At 54.6% G+C, this 24,331-nt stretch overlaps 11 protein-coding genes across 11 annotated transcripts; 5 read left to right on the top strand and 6 right to left on the bottom strand.

Annotated features, from left to right (window-relative positions):
* Positions 1-548: 548 nt before the first annotated feature.
* On the top strand, positions 549-5,672 carry JCM15063_005614 (uncharacterized protein; the record flags this gene model as incomplete). The annotated part of the gene is made up of 14 exons (XM_076675835.1): positions 549-613; positions 686-989; positions 1,077-1,138; positions 1,203-1,539; positions 1,599-1,997; positions 2,070-2,167; positions 2,236-3,342; positions 3,408-3,812; positions 3,879-4,423; positions 4,485-4,747; positions 4,813-4,950; positions 5,024-5,079; positions 5,161-5,567; positions 5,644-5,672. 14 exons carry the CDS (start codon positions 549-551, stop codon positions 5,670-5,672), a joined length of 4,215 nt encoding a protein of 1,404 aa, XP_076536974.1.
* Positions 5,673-5,776: 104 nt separating this feature from the next.
* On the bottom strand, positions 5,777-6,619 carry JCM15063_005613 (uncharacterized protein; the record flags this gene model as incomplete). The annotated part of the gene is made up of 1 exon (XM_076675834.1): positions 5,777-6,619. One exon carries the CDS (start codon positions 6,617-6,619, stop codon positions 5,777-5,779), a length of 843 nt encoding a protein of 280 aa, XP_076536973.1.
* Positions 6,620-6,855: 236 nt separating this feature from the next.
* Positions 6,856-8,893, top strand: JCM15063_005612 (uncharacterized protein; the record flags this gene model as incomplete). The annotated part of the gene is made up of 2 exons (XM_076675833.1): positions 6,856-8,798; positions 8,866-8,893. 2 exons carry the CDS (start codon positions 6,856-6,858, stop codon positions 8,891-8,893), a joined length of 1,971 nt encoding a protein of 656 aa, XP_076536972.1.
* An 845-nt stretch (positions 8,894-9,738) lies between these two features.
* On the bottom strand, positions 9,739-10,493 carry JCM15063_005611 (uncharacterized protein; the record flags this gene model as incomplete). Its single annotated transcript, XM_076675832.1, has 3 exons — positions 9,739-10,137; positions 10,199-10,342; positions 10,398-10,493. 3 exons carry the CDS (start codon positions 10,491-10,493, stop codon positions 9,739-9,741), a joined length of 639 nt encoding a protein of 212 aa, XP_076536971.1.
* Positions 10,494-12,688: 2,195 nt separating this feature from the next.
* Positions 12,689-13,319, bottom strand: JCM15063_005610 (uncharacterized protein; the record flags this gene model as incomplete). The annotated part of the gene is made up of 3 exons (XM_076675831.1): positions 12,689-12,776; positions 12,842-12,961; positions 13,036-13,319. 3 exons carry the CDS (start codon positions 13,317-13,319, stop codon positions 12,689-12,691), a joined length of 492 nt encoding a protein of 163 aa, XP_076536970.1.
* Positions 13,320-13,821: 502 nt separating this feature from the next.
* Positions 13,822-15,534, bottom strand: JCM15063_005609 (uncharacterized protein; the record flags this gene model as incomplete). The annotated part of the gene is made up of 4 exons (XM_076675830.1): positions 13,822-13,935; positions 14,004-14,390; positions 14,459-14,576; positions 14,645-15,534. 4 exons carry the CDS (start codon positions 15,532-15,534, stop codon positions 13,822-13,824), a joined length of 1,509 nt encoding a protein of 502 aa, XP_076536969.1.
* A 353-nt stretch (positions 15,535-15,887) lies between these two features.
* JCM15063_005608 (uncharacterized protein) lies at positions 15,888-18,017 on the top strand (the record flags this gene model as incomplete). The annotated part of the gene is made up of 10 exons (XM_076675829.1): positions 15,888-16,061; positions 16,125-16,230; positions 16,306-16,505; positions 16,570-16,657; positions 16,730-17,032; positions 17,108-17,250; positions 17,312-17,429; positions 17,485-17,559; positions 17,629-17,717; positions 17,787-18,017. 10 exons carry the CDS (start codon positions 15,888-15,890, stop codon positions 18,015-18,017), a joined length of 1,527 nt encoding a protein of 508 aa, XP_076536968.1.
* Positions 18,018-18,154: 137 nt separating this feature from the next.
* On the bottom strand, positions 18,155-19,824 carry JCM15063_005607 (FAD-dependent oxidoreductase; the record flags this gene model as incomplete). The annotated part of the gene is made up of 9 exons (XM_076675828.1): positions 18,155-18,488; positions 18,549-18,646; positions 18,704-18,799; positions 18,864-19,001; positions 19,067-19,121; positions 19,184-19,218; positions 19,292-19,337; positions 19,395-19,668; positions 19,779-19,824. The coding sequence occupies 9 exons, from the start codon at positions 19,822-19,824 to the stop codon at positions 18,155-18,157; spliced, it is 1,122 nt and encodes a 373-aa protein (XP_076536967.1).
* A 307-nt stretch (positions 19,825-20,131) lies between these two features.
* JCM15063_005606 (uncharacterized protein) lies at positions 20,132-21,330 on the top strand (the record flags this gene model as incomplete). Its single annotated transcript, XM_076675827.1, has 4 exons — positions 20,132-20,525; positions 20,586-20,815; positions 20,882-21,008; positions 21,071-21,330. The coding sequence occupies 4 exons, from the start codon at positions 20,132-20,134 to the stop codon at positions 21,328-21,330; spliced, it is 1,011 nt and encodes a 336-aa protein (XP_076536966.1).
* Positions 21,331-21,496: 166 nt separating this feature from the next.
* DCG1 (Dcg1p) lies at positions 21,497-22,535 on the bottom strand (the record flags this gene model as incomplete). The annotated part of the gene is made up of 3 exons (XM_076675826.1): positions 21,497-21,975; positions 22,046-22,285; positions 22,511-22,535. The coding sequence occupies 3 exons, from the start codon at positions 22,533-22,535 to the stop codon at positions 21,497-21,499; spliced, it is 744 nt and encodes a 247-aa protein (XP_076536965.1).
* Positions 22,536-22,908: 373 nt separating this feature from the next.
* JCM15063_005604 (uncharacterized protein) lies at positions 22,909-24,205 on the top strand (the record flags this gene model as incomplete). The annotated part of the gene is made up of 6 exons (XM_076675825.1): positions 22,909-23,130; positions 23,197-23,314; positions 23,378-23,488; positions 23,557-23,771; positions 23,858-24,019; positions 24,086-24,205. 6 exons carry the CDS (start codon positions 22,909-22,911, stop codon positions 24,203-24,205), a joined length of 948 nt encoding a protein of 315 aa, XP_076536964.1.
* Positions 24,206-24,331: the final 126 nt, after the last annotated feature.

The following is a 24,331-nucleotide window of genomic DNA, read 5'->3' as shown; positions in this document are numbered from 1 at the left end:
AGTGCGGAGCGATGAGGGGAAAGCGACCATGAGCGTGAGAGGACGTATACGCACTTGACTGTCGTGCTTACCCGCACAGAGCGGTCCAAACGTGCTTAAGGAGGTCCTGATGCAGCGAGCGGCGCCTGTACGTGAAGGCACGGGAAGCCAGACGCGAGTGACCGCGTGCAAGTTAATCAACTGTCGGTCACGCGCGAGGGGGCTGTCGACGGTCGAGAGCCGCTGTCACGAGACTGTCGACAATGTGCTATGCAGCAGCAGCGTTTCGGACGTGAGAACAAGCGGATGGACCCCCCGCAAGCGTACGCCGGCCGGATCGCCATGACCTTGACCTGATTGATCCCTCTCTGGGGAGCGATACTCGGAATTGCCTCTCTCAAAATCCCAGCTACTTGTACATATATATCTCAAGGAAAAAAAAGTGGCATATAAGGAGAGACATGGCCAATGAGGAGGAAAAGTTGAACGACTGCGGCCGGCCGACGTCGATCTCTCTCTCCTCTCCACTCACCGCTCGCAAGTCAGTTGCGGTGTTTCGTGCAGCGGCTATGGCAGGTCTCGTCCCTCGAGTCTACCAGGCCGAGGCAGCCAGGGAAGCGCTTCGAGAAAACAAGCAAGTTCCCCTTGTCCGTCTAGAGACGCTCTACAGCTCCTGAGCTCAACACGTGTCCTGTACTCGATTCAGGATCATTCGAGCCGACACCGGAACGGGCAAGACCTTGATTGCGATCCTTCTCATCAAGCAAGCGAGCGCCACCTCGAACAAATGGATTGTCTTCCTCTCGCCGAACGTCACACTCGTACATCAGCAAGCGGCGGCGATCGAGGCCGCGACTAGCCTGAAAGTCACGACGTTCGTGGGAGCCGATGGCGTCGACTACTGGAACATGGACCGCTGGGTCAAGCAGATCCGCGACTGCGATGTCGGAGTCATGACCCCGCAGGTGTTCCTCAACTTGTCCGACAACGCCTACTGGAAGCTCGAGGACGTGCGTCGTCCTAGACTCTCTCAACTTGCGCTCCTAGTCCCTCGTCTTGTCCAGACTGACGCAATTCTTGTGTGGCAACGTCACCAGATCAGCTTGGTCATTTTCGACGAATGCCACCACGCATCCAAGAACCATCCTTGTGCTCGCGTGTCCGTGTCAAAATCTCTTCGTTCTCTCTGCATTACCAATCACTCATTGTCTTGCGAAACACAGCATGCGCAATCACTACCACCCTCTCAAGTCGAAACAGAGCTCGCTCTGCCCAAGAATCCTCGGACTGACAGCTTCGCCCATCTACAACGTCAAGAAGCCTGAAAAGCTGATCAATGATCTCGAATCGACTCTCGATGCCAAGATTCTCGAGATCAGCGCTTTCAACTCGGAATCAATGGCCGCCGTGAGCCAACGCGCGGACGAGAGGTTGATCGAGCATGCTCCTATCGGAACTCAGGCGCCCTTGTCTGCTCCGTACGAGGACATGCTGAGGAAGATCGCTGCAAACGGGAACCTCGACAGCGGAATCGCGAATCGTGCGGCGGGTTGCGAACAAGTAGGTCTTTCGCAACCATCTATTTGTGCAGTGCCTTACCTGTGGATCGAGTTCGGCAGCTCTTTGGTCGAGTCGGTCTCGATATCTACATATCCCTTCTCGCCGAAGAGTCTGGCATGCATGATGCGCTCGTGCACGAGCTCGAAGCAAAAATCGCCAGTGGGATTCACACGACACTTTCGCACAAAGTTGTTGCCCTCGTCGAATGTCTCGTCGAGTTTCAGCGACAACCTCACTTTCACTCGATCGTGTTTGTCCGCCAACGTCACCACGCGAAGATTCTTCAGAAAATCCTGTCGCTCCTCCCTGCGCTCAGCTGGATCAAAGCTGGCTACCTCACCGGTCATGGTGTCGGTAAGCGAGATATGGACGAGGAAGGAGAGTCCGTCAGAATGAGGGCAGCCGGTATGGTGATCAAGGAGCAGCAAGAAACCGTCAGAAAATTCCGCAACGAAGAGGTTAGGAGATGGTGGCCACTCATACAAGGATTCGCCCTGTATCACACTGACAATTTTTTTTTTTTCGTTCAGTACAACCTTTTGGTTGCCACTCAGGTCGCAGAAGAGGGGCTGGACTTCTCTTCTTGCAACGTTGTTATCCGCTTTGATGCGCTTGAGACCATCACCGGGTACATCATTTGAGCTCATCCTCCGGCTTCGATAAGCCTGCTGATGTTTCTGCTTGCCTTTCTGACAGCTATATCCAGAGTCGCGGCAGAGCCCGAGCGTCGAACGCTCTCTTCGTGGTGCTTGCCGAGGTCGGATCTGAAGACGCTGCACGGTACAGGAGGTACGTCGAGCAAGAAACCGACCTCAAGAGGCTCTATGCCGAGCGTCCCGAGGAGGAAGTTGCCGAACCCGAGCTCGAGAATCTGCCGACCTACTCGACTTCGACCGGCGCTCTGCTTACCTACCGGAGCGCGATCCCCACGCTTGCCAATTTCTGCTCACTGCTCAACAAGATCGACCAGTTTACAACTCAGCAGAAACCGACGTACCAGATTCTCGACGCTCAGGCCCCCTACCGGTACGAACTCGTCCTGCCGAGGATCGCTGCCCTCCCACAACAAACGTTTGTGTCCGATTCGCAACCAACGAAAAAGGCTGCCCGTCAACAGACAGCGTTCGAATGCTGCGTGGCACTGCACAAGGCAGGAGCGCTCAACGAGCATCTCCTGCCGATTCGCGAGAGTTCCTCGATCGGAGCAAAGGATGCCCACGGTAGGACTGTCGAACGTAATTACGGACCGAAAGAGTATCAGGTCCATGCCTACAATCCGTTCGGAAACGTCTGGCTCTCCGACCGAGCGTTTCTCCACATTGTCGAGATCGGTGATCAACGACTAGGGCTGCTCTGTGCCATTCGCCAGGCCGAACTCGCGAACGGGCAACTCTACAGACTCGACAATACGGAAGTGGGTGTCAGAATGGTCGAAGTCCATGAGATTGTGTGGTCGAGCAAGGAGGATCGAGAATCTAGCTTGACGATCTTACAGAACTTCAACACCGAATGCGTCAAGGTCCAGCTGAACCGCAAAATCGAGGACGACAAACAGAATTTCTTCGCTCTGTGGGCTCCCGTCACGCTCGATGGGCGCGTCGACCTTGCAGCGGTCGAACATGCGTTCCTGCCTTTCGATCCCGCTCGGGCCTCTCCCGAATCGATCATCGTCGTTCCCTGCCGACGTCCTCGCGGTCGTATAGGCTTGTTCAAGCGAATCCGTGATGATGTCACGAGCCTCTCGTCGACGAGCGCCATCGAGCTGGATCCCCCAAAGCACAAGAAAAAGGTTGTCGAAAAATAGTAAGTTGTATTCAGCCCGACGCCTGGTCAAGCGTAAACGACCTCATGTCTTTTGCCTTCTACAGCGACAACTATCGTCATTATCTCAAAGTCGTCTACGATCATGGTGGACTCGAGGCAGCCGAATCAGAGGAGCGTATCATCGAATTCGAACCGATGCAATTTTCGCCGTTCCATCTCGCGCGAGTTCCTCCTTCCGCCGTTCATACCGACGCCAACTCTATCAGAAGGTTTCCATCGTCGATGTGTCGAATCAGTGGTCTCTCTCTCGAGTTCTGGCAAGTCTTCGCCATGACGCCGGCACTCAATCGACTCTTGAGCACCCGCACGATCGCCAAATACGCCATCGAACGACTAGACCTTCCCCGTACTCTTGATATCGACCGAGTGGCAATGTCTCTCACGGCGCCAGTCTCCAACACCGGAATCGATTACGAGCACCTCGAAACCCTCGGAGACAGTCTGCTCAAGTGAGTCCGCCTGATTCTCCTGCTTCTGCTGTGACCTGACGTACGAACATTGTGCGATTTTGGTAGACTCGCCACTTCCGTACACGTTTATCTCGAATTTCCCAAGTCGGAGGAGAGTCGCCTGACGACCTTGCGTATGAATTCGGTCGACAACCGTTTCCTCCGCCAACAATGCATCCAGGTCGGTCTCGATGCGTTCGTACAAGGCTACGCCCTTCGTTGGGGCACGTTCGTCCCCGAAGCGTTTGATTCTCTCGGCGTGTCGGACGATGGCTCGATCATCACGCGCAAGATCGGTCGCAAGTCGCTTGCAGATGTCGTCGAGGCGGTCGTAGGAGCAGCAGTCGTCACTCAGGGCCTATCTCTCGCACTCGCGACCGGGGATAAACTCGGGTTGTGTTTTGGAGGCAGTACGCCCTGGAACGCGCGACCGTCGGCCAAACAGCTTGTCGACGTTGAACCGGTCCGAGTTGCACACTCGCTTCGTTTCATCGAACAAGCCCTTGGCTACGAGATCAAGACGCAAGGTAGACTCTTTGTTCAAGCGCTCACCCATCGTTCGTTCCCGGGCGAAGGACATTGTTACGAGCGTGAAGAGTACCTCGGAGACGGTGAGCTGCAAACCAGGCTACTTTGCCGAACCTCGAAAACTGACTGCTAAATGGCTTCAAGGGCTCATTGACTACTGGGCGACTGTCCGTTTGTTTGCGCTCCCGACCTCGACTCCACGCTTCTTGACGTTCCGTCGAGCGATGCTCGTTTCGAACTCCACGTTGAGCCTCCTCGCGATTCGCAAACTGCGCCTGCACAAGTCAATCCTGCACAACTCTCCTCTCCTCGACAAGGCAATTCAACGTGCGGTCGAGTACGCCGACAAGATCGATTGGAAAGACGTACTCGAAGGAGACCTGACTTGGATCTTTTCTCCTCCCAAGGTAACCCTAAGCTATCCTTCGCTTTCTTTTCTCCGGGAAGAAGACACTGAGGTCCGCTCAAACAGGTTCTTGGAGATGTGGTCGAAGCATTGATGACGGTCGTGTTCATCGATTCGAACTTCAATCTCGACACGGTCTTTGCTGCGCTCGACAAACTGTACGAGGACATCCTCCCGTACCTCGACAGCGAGCAAGAGCGACGTGTGAGATCCACCCATTTCCGAATTGACATCCATGCTGGGCGGATCTCGAGCGCTTACTAGATTGGTTCTTCAGGACCCTTACTCGCGTTGGCTCATGTGGAGAGATTCGCACTCGTGCGACCAGCTTAAGTGAGTCCCTCTGCCAACCTCCAAGCTTTGATCTCGAGATACTGATCGCAATTCGTTTCGGGCGAGGGTGAACAAAAACAGACTCGAGCTCGCGCGTTCGAACGCTCCCATTGTAGCAGGAGACTCTGCGAGTCCATTGTACACATCGACGGTCACGTTTCATTCGACCCAGATCGCGTACCAAGCGGTTGGATCGAAAACGGTCGCTCGTCAACTCGCGGCGAGGCAAGCGTTGGAATCACTCGAATCGGGACAAGGCCTCAAATGTGAATGTCGCGCGAGGAAGCTACGAGAGAAACAAGAACGAATGCTCGAAGTGCATGCCGAACCTGAAGTCGCAGAGATGGACATGGTGGAAGACGAAGATACGATCGAGGGCAAGGAGATTTCAAGCATTGCCGAAATCATGGCCAACAGTCTCGCGTTGAGTCAAGATGATGAAGATGAGCAAGACACGCAGGCTGAGGATGAAGCGCAAGAAGAACGTGGTGAGCTGCTCTGTACCTCTTCAAATCGACTGTGCTCTATCGGTGGAATGCTCACGACCCTTGTCGAACATGACAGTGCTCGCTGGAAGGATCAGGGAGTACTGAAAGATACCCACAGAAAAGTCACAATCGTAGTAGTAGTACATACCCCGGGCGCTGGATCTCGCCGATACCCAAGTTTTTTTTGGCAATTGCAAAAATACCCTTTCTCAGTGTTTCCTCCAGACCAGTAAAGGTCGACTGAACCCTCCCTCGACTCTCTCTATCCGTTGTTCGAGCTTGAACCCAGCTGCAGTCATCTCGGATTCGAATGGTGGCCAATGCTCGATCGTCTTGAATACGGGCCGCAGGTCTTTGTTCTTCTTGACGGCCCTCGCATAGTTTTCGCGTTCTTGAGGTTCGATCACGACGACGCCTCCCTCCGGCAGGAACGAATGAAGCGAGGAGAACAGTCGCAGCATGCCTTCGTCACCGTGGTGCAAGTGCAACCATTTGGTCACGGAAAAGAGGAGGACGACGTCAAAGGTGCCAGCTCCTTCCCTCGCGCTCAGCTGTTCGAGCCAACCCGGTTGCATAAAATCGCCTAGTTCGAAACTCAACCCACGAGCGAGGAGCTGTTGGTCGGTCGCGATTCGATTCGCATCGCGCACGAGCACTTGATCAATGTCGACTCCGAGTACTCTTCGAGGTTCGAAATGTTTCGTCAGGTCGTGCGAGATCTTGCCTGCATTCGTGCCGAGATCGAGTACGGTCTTGTCACGAAACAGGGTCGAGTCGAGTAACCGTAACCGTTGGTCGAGGTCGGTAGGATCAGGGATGGAATCGGTCGTGCTGCTCGAGGTCGATGCCGGTCGAAAGGTGTAATAGTTCTTGTAATTGCCGTAAGGGGTTGCTCGGTGGTGCAAGGCGTCTTGCGCACGGAGTGAGAGACCTTCACGAGCAGGATGTGCCGCGCTCGAGCTGCGACCGGCACCTTCTCTCTCAGCCTCGGCATATTGCGTGCTCGACTCTGTGACGGACCTTTCTTGTGTATTTTTGAGGGCACCGGACATGTTGAGTGAGAGCGGAGGGACGAAAGAGATCAAAAGATTCGCGAGTCTCGCTTTCTCGCATCCCTCGTCACGGCAGTCCTCGATAACGAGATCGACACGCGCGATAAGGCACTTGCATTGGAGCAAGTAGCTTGGAGGGCGATTGCGCAATCCTCGTCGGAACGAGGGACCGCCTCCTTGCATTGCTCGTCATTCAACTCGACCGCTTGACCGGCTCGCAGCCCTCTCCAAGCTGAATGCGGTCACCGACGCGACCCGTGTTGCACATTTCCGACGATCCCTACCGGGACCAGCCCTCGGCGTCGACTTCGACCTCGTTTCGCGCACCGTCCTCGCCTCGGATACGACAATTCGGCTCGTCCCCAGCGCCTAGTACTGCTGCACTCGATCGCAAACCACCGTCTCCGTCTTCGGTCTACTTTCCGCCATCTACGGGATCGAGGAGGATGCACGCCGGGTTGCCCTTGGGAGGACACGCCAAATCAGGTTGGATCGCCTCGAGGTTGCGAGGGCACAGAGTACGGTGGATCGCCTTGTTCGGATGTGTATGTTTTGTCGTCGTGTGGTCGAAATCGCGGGCTGGACCCGAACGCTCGAACCAAGCCACCCAGTTACGCCAGCTCGAAGAATCGCTGCTTCACCCACCTCCTGCTGTACCCGACCTGCCTCGACCGATACCAGAACCTGCTCCACTGCGTCCACCACCCATACCTCGTCCTAAAGTCGAGCTATTGCCTATCGCTGTGCCACTTTCACCCTCCGACGATTCCCCAATCGATGTGCCAGTCAGACCTTCGCCGTCGGTTCCGAGTTCGGTTCGCACGAACGAGAGGTACCTCGCATACTCGCCTCATTCCGGTTACCACAACCAGCGCATCTCGCTCGAGAACGCCCTCACGCTCGCGTACCTGCTCGACCGCACACTCCTCCTACCCCCAGTCTGGTTGGGCCACGCGATCCCGTACATCTCGTTTGACAAACTTCAGCGGAGGCTCGAAATGGCGACGAAAGCTGGTCTCGAACAGCGGTGTACCCCGTTTGGCGAAACGGATGCAACCGAAGATCCCATCCCCCGCGAGTGTCAAGGGTTCTGGGATTGGACTTTGGTCGATTGGGATTTCCTCGTCGATATTGATCAGGTCCAGAACCTCGTACCGATCAAACGTAGAACGGAAAACCTCTCGACAGACTGGATCGAACGAGAACTCGATCTCGTCAAACGCGGCAAACATGATCGAGGAGACACGTACTCTCTCAAGGACGATACGATGTATCAGTACCGGTTCTACGATTCTCGTGACGACCTCGAACCGCTCGACAAGTGGAAGAATCGGATCGACATTGACGAGTTTGAACGAGACACGCGAGATTACAAGCTCGTGCATGTCGGTACCATGTTTGGGACAAACAAGCTCCGGACGACGACCGACCGAGCTTTCGATGCGAGATCCAAGTTTCGAAGGGCAATGGTGTTCCGCAACGAACCCGTCGACCTCGTGACGGAGGAGATTCGGGACCAGTTAGGAGGAGCAGGAAAGTACTACGGGTTACACCTGAGAGTCGGTGACGGAGTGTTTCAAAAGAACGCGAGGGAAAACATGAAGGGAGTGTGGGACAAACTGTGTCTCGACAAGATGCAGCTCGATCGAGACCTCTGCGACGAGATGAGGTCTCGCAGCAGCAGCGAGCCAAGCCACGAGATAGTCAGGCAGAAGAGAGATCAGGGGCCAACGCTATCGAAACGAGCCAACTCTCGACCTCAACGCGAGGGAGCGTATCACCATGCGCCTTTACCTCCCCTCCCGACAATCCGGACCCTAGCAGACTCTCCGATCACTCGATCTCTCGCCTGTCGCAAACCTTTACATACTGCCTCTCACCTGCTCCCGTTCAACGCGCCTCTGTACATTGCGACCGATTCGAAACTGCCTCGTCAAGATCCAAACCTCGCACTCTTCTTCGACGCGTTCCCATGCACGTTCACCTTGTCGGATTTCTCAACTCTCGACAGTCTCGACCGTATGAACAGGTTGCGCAACCAAGAAGACAAGACTCCCCTCGCGCAGTTCCTGTACCCTCAACTAGACGCTCAGGTCGCGGCATGGGGTCGAGCGATCGTTGGAACTCCTCAGAGCACGTACTCGAGTTTTGCGGTCGACGTCTTGCATCAAACGTACCAGTAAGTATCATCTCCCTGCTTGTAGATCACAAGTGTCGATCAAATGCTCATGTGACTCGCTTGACAGTGGTTGGGATATCGTCGAGAGGGGTTAGGGTGCCAGACTTGCAGTATCTGTCTTGTTGTAATTCACTATGCACCTTCGATCATGGTACCGCATATTTCGTGGCACGTCTCTCGAGAGGAACGAGACCGAGCCTGTATCGCTAAGCCGAAAGCGCTTGATGAGTTTGAGTTGAATTACCCGAGCACCTCCCCTTTCACGGTTCCGTTGATAGAACCGTTGATGAGGCGACGATGGCGGCTTTTCACTTGTCATGAGACGCCATGTAGCTTTGAATGAGCCCGGTGGAGGAGGGAAGGCGTTCCAAGCACGACGATACCTACAAAAATCAGTATAGATTGTCTAAATGAAGCGATTTGTGCATCGGGTCGTTGGTGAAGTGGTTATCATGCGAGCCTTCCAAGCTCGCGGGACGGGTTCGATTCCCGTACGACTCATCTTCTCTTTTTGCTTTTTTGATTGGCTTTTGGGGGAAATGGCGTTTGCTTTTTTGGCGCCCGAGGCTGTGTATCCGTAACCAGGGCTAATTGCTGAATTTCGAACAAATCTTCAAAGTCAACGATCACTCAACCGCGGGAAACGTTTGAGTCCCTAAAGCGGCCGCAGGGTATTACGTTGATGTCGGTTTTTACAACTGAACGGCTTTGGTACAACCGCGACGGGTCACATACAATTTGCGCCAGTCATATCATGTTATCAGTCTTGTGACTGCCTGTTCCCGTATCACTCCAATTCGGGTACGCGCGGTTCATCCAGGATCGGGAAATAGCCCTCACGCGCCCGGCTCGTTGGTCGTGTTTACGACCTTTCAAATAACAGCAGACTATATACAAGAATGAAGAAGAGAGTGAAGGAAGAAGAGATCACCCGCGACCATCAGTCCAAATCTAATTCTGACGAGAACGAGTTCGGGTCCAAGTCCCTGGAAATCCTCGGATCTTTCTTGTCCTCGCCAGCCTCGGTCTCCCCTCCCTCTTCCTCTCGCTCGTCTTCCTCGTCTGCGAGCTGCTTCTCCGCCTCCTTCGCTTGGAACTCCCATCTTTCCAATACCGCTTCGAAACCTGAGAGTCGCTCTTCCTCGTCCTCGTCCTCGTCCTCGTCAGCGTCGGGAATGAGCGCCTCGGTGAGATTCCGAAGCAGCCGTCCGCCTAATCTCGGAAACCGTTCGATGTACGCGCGAACTCGCTCGAAGATTTTGTACGTAGACCGAGTCGATCCCGTTTCGTTCGTTTCCCTCAGTTCGAACCTACGATATCCTTGGATCGCATGGTACAGCTGCCATCCACATAGAGGTCAGCGTGAGCAGTCGAGAAGTCTGATCGAGAACGCAACTCACGAGAGCGCATCCGAACGCGACAAAGTTTGCCGTGATTTTTTGCGGCTTCCACTGGCGATAGTGTGTTTGACTTTGGCGGAAGCTCCGCTCCTTGGCGTTGGCGCGGCGCACGCTTTGAGGGCCGTGCAAAAGTGCACTCAAAGTCTGCCCGGCTACTGTCAGCGGCGTCAAAGCGAGCATTCAAAATTGTCTAACTTACCTCGAGAACGAATTCTGACTCGAGAAAACCCGATTCTTGCTCCGGATCGTCAAATGCCCAATACATACCGTTGTTGTCCTTCATGAAACGACGCATCTCTGATGACTTCTCCCGTAGCTTGAGATCGCCGGGATGGATTCGAAGAATGTTGAGCAAACAGGCCTTGATGCGATATTGTGCCTCCGTACAGGCTCGATTGCGATAAAATGTGAACTAGACCGATATCGAAGGCGTAAGACGAGACGCATGGGAGAACAATTGAGGAAACTGAGCACGTACTTCCAAGTGAGCATCCTTTTCAACTTGTAGCGCCTCACGCGAACCGAAAATGCCAATAATCTTGTGGTACAACTCGGCCTGCGGCCCTTCTCCTTCCAGACCCTTGAAGATGGGCTTGAACAAGCGAGCCGGTACAGAGGCGCAGTCGAAATAAGTAAAATACTTGATCTGCGAGCGTTTTCGTACAACATCTTCGCGAACCGTTTCACAAGGCTGCCGTAGAGGAGGTACCGATAACTATGACTGTGACAACGTCGCAGGTTGTCCAGCGCTACCGGAGGACTGGGCCGAAGAGAGCCGCTTCCTTGCTTCGCCAACTTCCTCACGGAGACTTGCGGTGATGGATTCAGCGTGCGCAACACGCTGTTAGATGGGTCAGTTGCAACGAATGTCTTGAATAGTATGGTGACTCACCTGCCTAAGATCCTCACTCTCAAGTCGTAGTCTAAACGTCTCCGCGTTCGGTGCTGGTTGACTCGCACTCGGTGTGGCGAAAATATCTTCTCGCACTGATGACAGCGATTGCCGGTCTGCTCTATCGGGGGACTGGGAGACCGCTCTTTGAGTCAGAGCCTGTGATGTTGAAGCTGTCCTAGACTTCTTCGAAGGAGGATCTCCGCTCTTCTTCGAAGTCTCCGCCCGTCGTTTCTGCGACGCAGGAGCAGCGTTTTCTTTGCCTTGAAGATCGGAACTGTTCGAGGCCTGTGAGTTTATGCCGCTCTGATGCCGCGAATCTGCGCGCTCGAGGGCTTCGGCGTTCTCGCGCTCGAGACGTCTTCGAGCTATTACTGGGAGCCCTTTCCACCACAAATCAGCTCAGGCTTGTTCCGATTCGTCCAAGATGGCGGGATGACGTACCGGACGGGTTACACTTCATATTCTTCGTGATGTGGATTGCCCACCCTCGGTGAGTCTCGAAGTGTCTTGCACATGTCGAGCAGACCTCCCCACGAGGCATGTGATGTTGCTGGCGGTACATTCCAGGCGACTGGCGATGTCGAGACGGGAAATGATCAACCCCACTTGAGTCTAAGCACTACTACAGTAGTAGTAGTAGGTAGGCAAGTGCTCCGGGAAATTGACGTCATCCACCCCTGAACCGCGTCGAAGTCTCCTCACGTCGTCTCTCAAGCGTTCTGGGTGTATTGGAAATGCCTAAGAACATCCCGTCGAGACTACTGAGCACTTTGAGACCGATTCCAACTAATTTGGCGGGTGCGCCCTGCGGAGATATGGCTGATATGAGAAAACGGGGTCCAAAGTACTGTTTTGCCAGAAGTGCGAACCCCAAAGGGGGCACGAGACTTGGAAATGACCGCTGAAGCCGTCATCTAGGATACCGACAACGATGATGGCAGGCGGAGTGAACGCCTCTTCAACGGGAACCCGAACCAGCACACGAAATGCAACATTCTCGACCATCCGTCGAGGTAATAATCAATGCTGCCAACATTGATCAGTAGTGGCTATCGCCGGGCGTCAGGCTTTCGCGCCCCTCGTGGATGGCGGGTTCGGGTCGAAAGTCGAGAGATTCAGGCTGGTCGCGAGGCGCGCACGTTCCGTCATCTATGTGGAGCAAGTCAAACTCTTGCTCGACGGTTGCCGGCTGCAAGATGAACCAGTCAGATCTTCGAGAAGAACACGGCTCACGCCTTCGATGCATTCAATGCTATGTCGAGATCGCTCGGTATGCATCGCCAGGATTCTATTGAACGTTTCAATCCGACCAATATCTGCAATATATACCATTGAATGAGCTGTCACGTCATCGGGTCGTTGGTGAAGTGGTTATCATGCGAGCCTTCCAAGCTCGCGGGACGGGTTCGATTCCCGTACGACTCAACTTCTTCTTTTGCCATTTCGAGCCAGGGGCTCACTACTTTTTGTTCTCCTCTGCAAGACTTTGCGGCCTGAAGATTCGCGATGACACAGACTCTTTTGACAGGACTCCTTGAAATTTCTCCAATCTGCCAGTACAGTTGACAACCAGTGATTTTGATATTTTTACGGCTCTACAAGTTCGCCTTGGGCTCGCCATCCTGAACGAACTTCTCGAGAACATCAGCGATCGCTTGATGGTCTTCTTCCTGAGTCAAGCCACTGTACAACGTAGAGAGAAGGTGTCAGATTTGATCTGACTGAACAGAGTGAGCTGCAGAGCTCACGAGACCACGACAACCGCGACAATGGTTTCGACGCCTTTGACGCGAAGAGGGAATCCTCCACCGTGGCAGGCATACTGCTGTTCAGGTGCCGCATAGTGCGAAGGGATCTTGGCATCAGGCCTGTATGAGCGCAACCGATAATCTGATCAATTGCTGCTTCGTCTGATGACGCGGGAGGTTTCTTTCACACTGACCATTTGATGTTGAGCGATGCGGTGCTCTTGCCCCACCTGATCACGCTCTGGCGTTTCCTCTCGGCCCAAACCTTGTTGTCGAGCAAGGTCCCTTCGTCCGAGGTCGAGAAGTACAAGAGCTGTTCGGTTGAACCCGCCGTGATCTGCACGATCGCAGGTTTACCAGGAGAATTCTTGCGAATGTAGGTCCGGATCGATTCACCGATCGTGTGCGCCGTTTGCGAAGTGAACGACGAGAGTCGGATGCTTTCGGCACGCTTGACGGCGTTGGTGTCCCACGACATACTGTCGATTAAGTGTTGCCTTTAGTCAGCACTGGTGCTCGTCGATACATTCGTCATGTGCCCTCAAGAGCTCCGTTAAAGGCGAGTTGTGTGCTGCTCGAGTTCACACCAGTTTCGATCCGCATGACGCATCGGCACGGTCGATCGGAACAGACGAGTCGCAGCTTTTGCGCGCTGGCGTTCCGTTTTGATACAGGAAGAGGCGCGGGCTTACATGTATGTGTGCTAGCTAAGTGAGGGAGAGATGCGCCGGCCGGGTTTCGTCAACCCCGGGCCCCGCCAGATGACGTGTCTCATCAATGTCCGAGAGTTCCTGATTTATCACTTGTGCCTCTTGACTCTCCTACAGAGCGCTTCACGGTAGTCCAAATCTCTAGCCCCTGTACCAAAGAAAGCCCTATGGCTTGAGTCAAATCTTCTCGCGACGATTGATATGCGCGGCGATTAACGATTGCAGGTATCGCGATCCAGGCCTCGTGCTTTGCAGCTAGTCATCGCCGAATCAGCCCCCTCCCCTGCCCCATCGAATGCTACCCTGCCGCTTTGGGTCCCTCCCCTTGCCATTCCCAGCCGCCAAAGACGTCGTTTTCATCTTGGCCGCCGCGGTAACGAGATCCTATGCAAAGGCCGTGTCAACATCTTATGATACGACGTCACATCAATTGGAGGACCAGAGGAGCTCACCGAAATCATGCCATTATAAGTCTCCTTGTCCTGACTTTCTTTCTCTCGCATCAGCAGGGCGTGAGTTAGGACCTCGCTTGCCTCGACGCTGATACGTTCAAGCTCCTGCGTGACACTCCTGAGCTTGTCCAGGCTCATCAAGGTCAGGTCATCCTCCTTGAACGCGAGCAGAGAATCGACGAGGTTCTTGTCAAGAGGTGGAGGCGAGTTTGTCCGGCGTGTTCGTTCTCGATCGGCGAATGGTGTAGAGGACCGAGATACGCCTCTCGGCGACGAGAAGGGAAGCGGAGAGGCTCCAGGTGGTGCAGAGGAAGGTCGAGACAGGGTACCAGACGGTCGCGACGAAGAAGAAATCGCGAGTGAGCTGGCTGATCTCGTATCATTCGACTGTATCGTATTCAGGATGTCAGAGCAACAAGTATGGAATACTTTTGAAAAGCGATTGTTGGGCTCACGTCGTCCAAGTTTACTGGGATTCCCATAGATATGAGATGCTCGCGACGGATCTTGGATCGTTTCCAGTCGAGCGGTCGCAGGGGCGGAAGAGAGGAGAGGCTCGTGAAAAGATTCCGCCTGTATGTTATGAGGGGGATCAGCATGGCATGCTCCCATAAAAATGTCATCGAGGCCGAAAAACTTGCGCTTCTTCCGAAACCATTACTTGTGTCACGCCTTCGGTCTGTCTCTCGGGTTCCTCGCTAACCTTTCTGGACGCATCTCCCCACGCATTCGATACGAATTCCCGTAGTTGCGGCGCAACGGTCCTTCGCGTTGGTCTTGAGGAGAGCGCCAGTCGCAGAGGAGGCAAAAATGGAGTAGCGGCCGGCTGAACTGTTTCAAGTACGGTCGGTAGAATTTCTGTGGTCGTTTGCGATGGTACAGCGTCAAAAGCAGACTCGTCGAGAGGAGCCGAGTCCCTGAAATCGCCAAAGTCGCCAAAGTCGTCGTCGTTTCCGTCGCCTTGTGCTGCATCGCCCATCTCGCCGAAGCCGTCGTCATCATCAAAGTCATCGAAATCATCCATAGGTGGGGCTTCGCTCGGCGTAGCCGTCACTGGAGGAAGTGACACGGTGAAGGTATCTGCTGGTTCCGGTGATTGTGTCGCCTGTTCCTTTTCCGGATCATTTGTCACTGGTTCAATTGCAGTCGATGCATCGTTCACGAGGGGAATCGGGGGCGCAAGTTGAGCCTGGTCTGGAGGCGAGGTCGTCGCGGCTTCGGAGGACACTTCTATTTGCGAGACTTCTGTTCGTGACTCTGTCGGTATCTCACTGTTGTCCTCTTCATGATCGTTGTTGGGCTCGGAGGCACCAGTTGGTTCCGCCTCGGGCGAGTTTGGCTCTTCTGCTTCCTCCACATCATCCGCCTCTTGTTTGGCGCGTGGCGAGCCTGTGCCCCAGCTGGCGTCCTCCTCCTCAACTTCTAGGCTCAATCTTGGCGCGCTTTCAGTCGTTTCCGACCCGTTCGCAGTCGCTGTGAGGTTGGGCGATGGCGATGCTGATGACGCTCCCCACGGATTGTCCGAATCCATGCCTGTCTGGTATTGGTACTTGAGAACCAAGATCCCGTGTCGCTAGATCGGATGGCGGACTCTGAGGACTGTGTGGAGGCTGGGACTGACGTTCCGAGATCCGACGCCGCGTGCGCCGCTCCGCTCAATTACGCAAAAATCGACAAATGCCAGGCCATAAAAACTTAAGATTTACTGATTCTGAACATACTGTCTGATCTGTCTTGAGTGGGGTCCGAAAAAAGAACTTTCGCCGACGCCCGTCGTTTCGCCCAACTCGCCCGAATCCCCTTATCGGCTTGGGAAGTCGAGCCGCTCTCGCTTTGAAGCCTCTCTCTTCTGCAAAACAGCTCAACATCAGATACAAAGAAACAATGACGAGCGCATTCGAGTTTGACCTGGTTCTCAAGAATGGCACCGTCGTGACAGCAGCGGACGAAATCCGCTGCGATATTGCGGTCAAGGATGGCAAGATTGCCCTTCTCATGCCTAGTATCCCTGTACCAAAAGACTGTCGAGTGATTGACGTGAACGGAGGCTTTATTACGGTACGTGCGGAAGTCGCCTCTTTTCGACTACATGTCCATGCTGATGCTGCAGAAACTCGGCAGCCCGGACTTGTCGATTCGCACGTACACATCGCTCAGAGTGCGGCCAAGTCGCTCGGCGCAAAATCCGCAGATGATTGGACGAGTGCTACCCGCTCCGCCGTCGGAGGTCCGTTCTCTGACTCTCCAGTTTCGCTTGATGTGCTCCTCGCTCAAATCAATTCAAACCGATTTGATCTTCCAGGCGGATGCACAACAGTCATAGCGTTTGCTGTCCAGCAGCGAGGTTCGTCAATGCAGGCCGCGATTGACGCCTATCATGAGTTGGCAACCGACAATGCAGTCTGCGATTACTCCTTCCATGTGATCGTCACCGATCCAAACGAAGAGCAGATGCACGTCGAGCTACCGAAGCTGATTCAACAGGGCATCACGAGTATCAAGGTCAGCTTCCGACCTGAACTTGAGATCATGTTCGAGCTCTGACACGCCGACTGCGTTCCTTCAGATCTATTCGACATATCCCGCCCTCAAACTCGATGACAAGCAAATTTTGGACTGCTTCTATGCTGCGCGAAAACTTGGAGTCACCGTCAGTACGTCGGCTTTCAGCGGCTCGCTGGCGGCAGTGCAGAATGACGCTGACCTACCTTCGCGACCTTGTCCAGTGGTTCATGCCGAAAACAGCGACATGATCAGCTGGATGACAGAAGACTTGGCGCGGCGCGGAATGGTCTCGCCCTGGCATCACGGAACATCTCGTCCGCCGCTCGTCGAATCGGAGGCGACGAATCGGGTTCTCGCTCTTGCAGAGCTGCTCGACACACCTGTCCTCTTTGTGCACGTGTCGGCGCCTGAAGCGTTCCGGGTGATTCGCGAGGCGCAGGGACGCAGGTTGACCGTGTTTGCGGAGACGTGCCCACACTACCTGTTGCTCACGGGAGAGGCGATGCGAGCTCCAGGATTCGAAGGCGAGTCTCTCGCATGGCTCGCGCTTTCCGTCGACGACAGAGCATCCACAACTAACCGCAAAAATTCGCCACCAGGAGCAAAAGCGTGCTGCGCCCCTCCTCTGCGAGAGAATCCCGCCGATCGAGAGCGTGTCTGGGACAGCACTCTCAACGGAACCGTCACCGTGCTATCCTCTGACCACGCTCCGACCAACTTTTACGATGCCAGCGGCAAACAGGTAATTCTTGCCTTCTCGTATCAAGTCTGCGACAGGCTAACGTTTGCGCCGTGAACAACAGCTCGGACTTGCAAAGAACCCGACGAACAACGAGAGAGGCGATTTCAGATACATTCCCAACGGCCTTCCGGGAGTTGAGACCCGTGGTCCATTAATGTGGAGCGAAGGCGTCTGCAAAGGTAAGTCAGGACTAGTTTTCCGGGCGCCGCGGAACAACGTTGATCTGGTTGATAGGTCGGATGTCTGCCTCGCAATTCGTCGAGCTCAACTGCACAAACGCAGCCAAATTGTATGGCATGTATCCGCAGAGTAAGTCTTCCTCCATCATACACTCTGCGCCGGAAAGGCCTGACACATTGCCTCTGCTGTGCGATTCAGAGGGTACGATTCAGCCTGGTTCGGATGCCGACTTTGTGATCTGGCGAGCTCCTGCAGACAGGCGAACTTCCACCATCAAGGTTGAGAATGTGAGCATGCTACAGCTCTCTCCGCCTCTTTCTCAGCAATTCGCTGACTTTGAAATGGAGAGTCTGTAGCTCCATTCGGCATGCGACTACACCCCATTCGAAGGACATCCTATCGAGGACTGGCCACTCATGACGATTCTTCGAGGCGAGATTGTCTATGATGGAGCGACAAACACTGTCACTGGCGTCACGGGTGGAGGACAATTCCTGAAGCGAGGAAAAAGCGCACTGCGAGGACCGACGGGCAAGTTCGTAAATGAATGGCGACCGGACTATGTCGAAACGGAAGGTGCTTTGTAGCTTTCACTTGGTCGTGGTCCAATTGATTTTCTGGAAAGTAGGATGCAAAGAGGCTTGCTGCAGCTCGATTGCGCGATTTTCTTGGTATATGAGCCCAGCCATTGTCGCAATGCGAGAGCGACCGGGCGGACCTTTCACTACAGCTTGTAGGACCGACTACTCTGCGCCCTCGACATCTCGAGGACCATACTTGCCGCTTCCTCAGCACAGCCCCACGAGCTTTGCCAACCATATCCACCGTGTCCGTAATTGTGCACAACTCCGTAACTCTGTCCATCAATGACAAGATCGACGTCGGCTTCGAGTCTGATGCCTCCATCCCGCGTCGGCCGGAAACCAACCACCACCTGCTTGACGAGAGATTCGAGCGCAACCGGAGCAGTCGAACCCGGAGGTCGAGACAACAGAGGACAAATCTCGAGCGCGCGACGCAAGATGTCAGTCGTCGTCGCTGCTCGCGGTGTCGCCTCCCTGTAAGAAAACGCATCAGGTTCGATGGTATCGGCAGACTTTGGCGAGAAAGCAACCCACCAATCATCGTATTCTCGCGTTCCACCGACGACGACTTCGCCAGACGCTCGAGGGATGACGTATGTTCTCTCGCCTCCTTCTGCACCGCCAAGAGAGCCCTGTACGCGAGATTCGTGAGTCTGCCGTATCTGTGTCGCGCCGAAGAGTCTGCTTACAATCTGCCTCGTCCAGCCTGTTCGCACCCATGGAGCGTCCAGGATCACTACTTGACCTCGAACAGGATGTACGCTTCGGTCCTGCACCTCTGCAAGCTGTAGATTGGAATCGAGCAGAATCAGCACAATATCCGCGGCGTTTCGAGATGCTGAAGTTCACTGTTCTGGCTCCAAGCCCGGTACAGTTGACGATAGCGAGTGCTTGAGGTGCTTCGGCAACAGCTTGCGATAACGAGTCGAAGCGCGGCGATCGCCGAAGTCTTCCTCCAAGCTCCTCAAAAGACGCCGAGAGGTAAGCCTATGGCAAAAATAACAACGTTTCAGATGGTACTAAGCTTCGCAGAAGGGTTGGGAATCGCGTACCAGGTAGCGGGCGGGCTCGATCGTAACAGAATCGAACGAGACTGAATGCTCGATACTGCGATACCCACTATTCATTTTCAGCTACTGGTCTCAGTTATGTCTGCATTGAGGACACACCCGCGTGGTACAGAAGCGAGATCGTTGATGCAGAACTTGATTTGAGCGGATCGAAGCGCAAGGTTAGGCCCGATCCAGCCAGATACGTCAAAATTTCGCTGCACTTACATTCGGCAATTGCTCCAAGAAGCGGAGGTGAGTGTCCCCTTTGTAGCTGTTGGATGCTCATCAGTTCGATCGCCGATGAGCGAGCGAGGGACGTGCGACTCACTATTCCGTTTGCCGTAGTCGGAGAACGCCGATCTTGTGGCCCTCGTCAGCATCGCGACTCTGCTCCCATAGCTCATCAAAGGTACGCAGATCGAGATGGCGCTGTCTCCAATCCGAGTTGCCGGCGAACGATAGGTGATGCGCACCAGCAGCTGCCGAGGCATACGCAGCGTCGTGCGAGTCCCCCGGAAGGTGCTCGGCGAGAATCACAACGCTTAGACCCCGCCTGAGAATCTTGATGGCGGTCGTAAGACCTACACATCCTGCTCCTAAGACTGTGTAGGACGAGAGTGGTGAAAAGAAGAATCACACGCGTCAGGGGTTGCGATCAACCTATGAGCGCCGGCTGACCAGCAGCGCGGTCAAGGTTCACACGAAGACTCACCCAACACTTCAGACCTGAAGCTACAGGAACCGTTGCGACCGGACATGAATTTCTCTTTACGTATGGTATGGCTGAGAGCTCTGGGACGTGATGGGCGCGATAGCTTCAGTCGCTTGACTTTCAGGCCACGATGAGGCGTGACAGGCGCCAGAGAGCAGCTGCCGATCCGCCGTAGGCGAACTGCCGGCGGAGTTGCTGCATTATGGTAGGCCGTTCCTGTCGCCGAAGTCAGACTCGGCCGCGTTCGCTCTTCGGGCGCGATTCCGCCCGCTCCCCGGCGCTCGGCAGGTTGGCAGCTGCATGTCACTTGTTCTCCCCTCTCTGCTCTTTGAATATACATACGACCATACGATATGCCCCGCCTAATTCGAGTCGCCGCGGCGCAGGTTGGCCGCATTGACCGCTCGACGCCGCGCGAACATGTCCTTGCGCGCCTGAACGCCTTGGTCGAACAGGCAGCGGCCGAGCGAGTCAAGCTCGTCGTCTTTCCCGAAGAGACGTTCACGACTTTCTTCCCTCGTTACCTACTCGACGACGAGGAGCTTGCAAGTTACTTCGAAAACGAGCCATCCGAGGGGATCAGTCACTGCGCATCGGTCAAGGCGCTGTTCGACCGTGCCACTGAGCTGAGTGTCGATGTCGTCGTTGGCTACGGCGAAGAGACACCCCAAGGCAAGCGTTACAACTCGTCATCATACGTCTCGAATGGCAAGACCGTAGGCAAGTACAGAAAAGTGCACATTCCCGGTTCGTCTCGTCTCGTCGCTACCTCACATCGAGTCTCTATTGACCAAATTGGTACAACAGGCACGACGGAGCCATTCTCGACCGACCCGAACGTCACGAATCAGCTCGAGAAGCGGTACTTTACGCCTGGAGATCTCGGGTTTCCAGCCTTCCGGGCACCGTCGCTCAAGCCTTGCGCTGGCGGAGATGAGTCTCCTATTGTAGGAATGCTCATCTGCAATGACCGCAGATGGGCTGAAGGCTGGAGAGTCCTCGGATTACAGGGTGTTGAATTGGTGTGTATCGGCTACGTGAGTCTGCCTCGTGCATTCTCCGCCCTGCCACCAAGCATCACTGACTGGTTGTGCACTCTGTAGAATTCGACCGCCTGGTCGCCCCAACTTTGGGGAATCTCTCCTGACTTTATGACCAAGGAAGAAGCCTACAAGGATGCCATCTTTCATCACAAGCTCGTGTGCCAATCGAATGCATACACCAACGCAAGTGAGCCGGCGTTGCTTCATCAGCCTCCTCTCGTGTCGCGCTGACTGGTCGCACACCGACAGCGTTCGTCATTGCCTCGGGACGCTGCGGAATTGATGATGGCCTACATCCGCTCATCTCGGGGTCGATCATCGTCGACCCGGAAGGACATATCGTTGCTGAGAACAAAACAGAGGGAGACGAGCTCGTCGTCGCCGATATTGACCTGGATGCGTGCCAACAAGGAAAGACGAAAACGTTTGCGTTCGAGAAGCATCGTAGGATCGAGCATTACGGGCTCATCGCGTCCCAGACTGGCGTCGTCAAACCGCAAGAGCCATGAAATGCGAATACAATTTGATACATTCCAGTCCAGGTTGGCCATGTCACTGACAGCAAGCAAGTAGCCCGCTAGACCGGTCTCAGACGGACTTCGCTCGCGCATTATGCGTACTTAGAAGTCTTGAACGGTTTTGCATTCTGCGATCGTCAGCTGAACGGATTACAAGCTACACAGGAGATCCGGTTGAGACCACGCCGGCGAGGAAAACAAGCCCTGCGAGCGCAGCGTCAATCACTTTCACGTCGGGGAGGCCTGCTTCTCGCACTCCTTGCAGAACGAGCAGCTCCATGCCCGCCATACCACCACATCCCATGATGATCGTGTCCGCTCCCATAATTGCTACCTTCGCTGATGCCTCTTTGATTTTGGTCTCGACCTGCGCCCGCAAGTTCGGATTCCGAAGTTCTTCGACCTGAATCCCGCTCATCGCGCTTCCCACGAATCGATCGCTCGCGGACGCTCCTAGGAATGCCGACACCCCTTTCTTGAGCAGAGGTTTGAATCCCTCTCCTGTCGAGACGATGCCAAACTGCTTGTTGAACATGAGGGCTTGCGAGATTCCTGCTTCGAACATCCCGACACAGTACTTTGTCGATGCCGGACCGAGGTGTTCTCGGATCATGTGCTGCAGCGGATGGTCCGAAACTGTTTGAGGGAGAGCTGTCGCTAAGTATGCAATCGGCGAGAGCACGATAAAAGTTTGAGCATCACTGACAGCAGCAGACCAGAAACCCATCATAACGCTCAAAGGCGCTTGTGTTGACCAGCTCGTCGAAGCAGGCGGTTGCAGTCTGGATTCCCGTCACGTAGTCTCGGATCGCGGTAGGTGCGTGCGCTGGACCGGTAAAATACTCGAGTTGGCAGCCTGGCGGACATCTGGGATTCAGCGCGTCGGCAATCCCGACCGTGATGTCTTCGGTTGAGTTGGGGTTGATGATGAGGAGCTTCTTCGGTGCTACGAGGGCTCGAAGTCAAAGTCGTCAGCTCGGGAATGCTTGCCTCTTTACACAGTCTCGTTGCCTTGCATCTGACCTCCATTCCTATTTCGCAGTGCTACTCGTAGAAGTAGTGGTAGTCAGAACCACTCGCTCAATGGGCCATCAAAGTGAGTTGGGGGTAATTCCGCCTTCTCCGTTCCTTCCCTTTCAACAGCTGTCCAGTCGCTGCGAGCATGACCTACCAGTGTTGCCGGGGCTTGCAGTCATTCTCGAGAGATGTATATACGATCTGCGTGTCGTGGTTGTGGCTTGTTGCGAGGAAGGCGGTGAACGCGGAGTACTGTATTTGCGGGAAAGATAAGCCACTGCACTTTCTCTCTCGGTCCTCCAAATTGCCTCGATTGACCCGGATCGGCACGTGACAACATTACAGTCGGGCACAGCTCGATGCCGACGGCGAACCCCCTCGGATTCCGGGAGCCGGGCGATCGGGTAGCTTAGCCTTCTCAACTATGCCGACGTTTCGCCGATAGACCGCCGAGCCCACGGATTCGTGCTGATCTGAGCCTCCATCGCTTCCTCACGTCAACATCTAAGCCTATTCGCTATCCTCTCGCACGTCGACACAGAACGGACAGACATGTCCCCAATCGCTATCGATTCGACCCCGTCCACAGTGTCACCCGCGGCTTTCACTACGCCTGTCTCGCAGCCCGTCAAGAACGGAAAGCAGCAGCTTGACAAGCTTGTCGAGGATCCGCTTGCTCGGACTTACCGTACCGACAAGGAGGGCAAAATCAAGCTCGGCACGAGGTATCCCGAATTTCACGGCGACAAGTATGCAGAGCGGCAATGGATCAAGGTATCGTTTCAGCCCTTCTGTAGTCCCGAGAGCGTTCACTGACATCCGGGCATTTGTTACCTATAGGAGCATATGGCGGGCGCGTTTAGGTGGTGGGCAAAGCAAGGTTTTGCAGAAGGCGTCTCGGGTCACATCACCGTCGTCGATCCAGTCCTACCAGGCCACTACTGGATGAATCCGTTCGGTACGAGTACTGAAAGAACTACTCTGCGGCACGACGAAAGTTGACCCGTATGTTGCTTGACAGGCTTGCATTTTGGCCTGATCTCATGCTCGGACCTTGTCCTCGTGTCTCCGGAAGGACGTCCGACTGAAGGAGGCGCGCAGCTGCCTATCAACACTGCGGGCTTCCATATCCGTGAGCTCATCATGTCACCTGGCTGCCGAGCTTCAACTGAGAACCCCCTGGATCTCTGCCCCGAACAGATTCCGCTATTCACGAAGCTCGGCCAGACATTAAAGCCGCAGCTCACTGTCACTCGATCAACGGCAAAGCCTGGTCAGTTTTTGGTAAGCCGATCGATTTATTGACGCAAGATTCGTGCATCTTCCACGACAATCTCGCCGTCTACTCGAACTTTGGCGGCATCGTCCTCGCCCAAGACGAAGGACGAAACATCGCGAAAGCCCTAGGACCCAAGGTACGTACCTCTTCAAGCAATCTTGCTTATTTCCGCGCAATGAACAAGGATCCTGACATGCCTATTTGGTCATGCGCGGCTTCCAGCATCGAGCCGCAATTCTACAGAATCACGGCCTTCTGACTCTCGGGGACACCGTAGACGAGACGATGGCGCTTTTCACGAATCTTGACCGGCTCTGCGGGGTCCAGCTAGCTGTGGAAGCCGCAGCCGCGAACGGCTTGTCCAAATCGATCATTGACGACGATGTAAGCCCTTCCGAGCTCGAGACTGATCCTTGCGGCTCTCTTGCTCACCCAAACCCGGCACAACAGGACGCCAGATTCACTGCCGCAACCTTGCAAAACCCAGAGAACTTGTACGTCAATCAGCAGACCGAGTACAACTTGCTCGTCGCCGAGTTGGCCGGCTCGAGGCTGGATTTCCTGCGATAGATAGTTTGTCGCATTCTTTCTGTCTTGTGAGGTTTATGTATGATCGGTATTGTGGCATACAAATGGTTATTGTGATATCGTTGAGCATTATTGAGCACTCGAGAGCCTTGCCCCGCGCTCCCCAAT

This window comes from Sporobolomyces koalae (genome assembly GCF_050403365.1).
Source record: "Sporobolomyces koalae JCM15063 DNA, S_koalae_JCM15063T_v1_ctg2, whole genome shotgun sequence".
Lineage (NCBI taxonomy): Eukaryota > Fungi > Basidiomycota > Microbotryomycetes > Sporidiobolales > Sporidiobolaceae > Sporobolomyces > Sporobolomyces koalae.
Note: the sequence above shows the minus strand (reverse complement) of the source record. Positions and strands in the feature narration are given on the sequence as shown.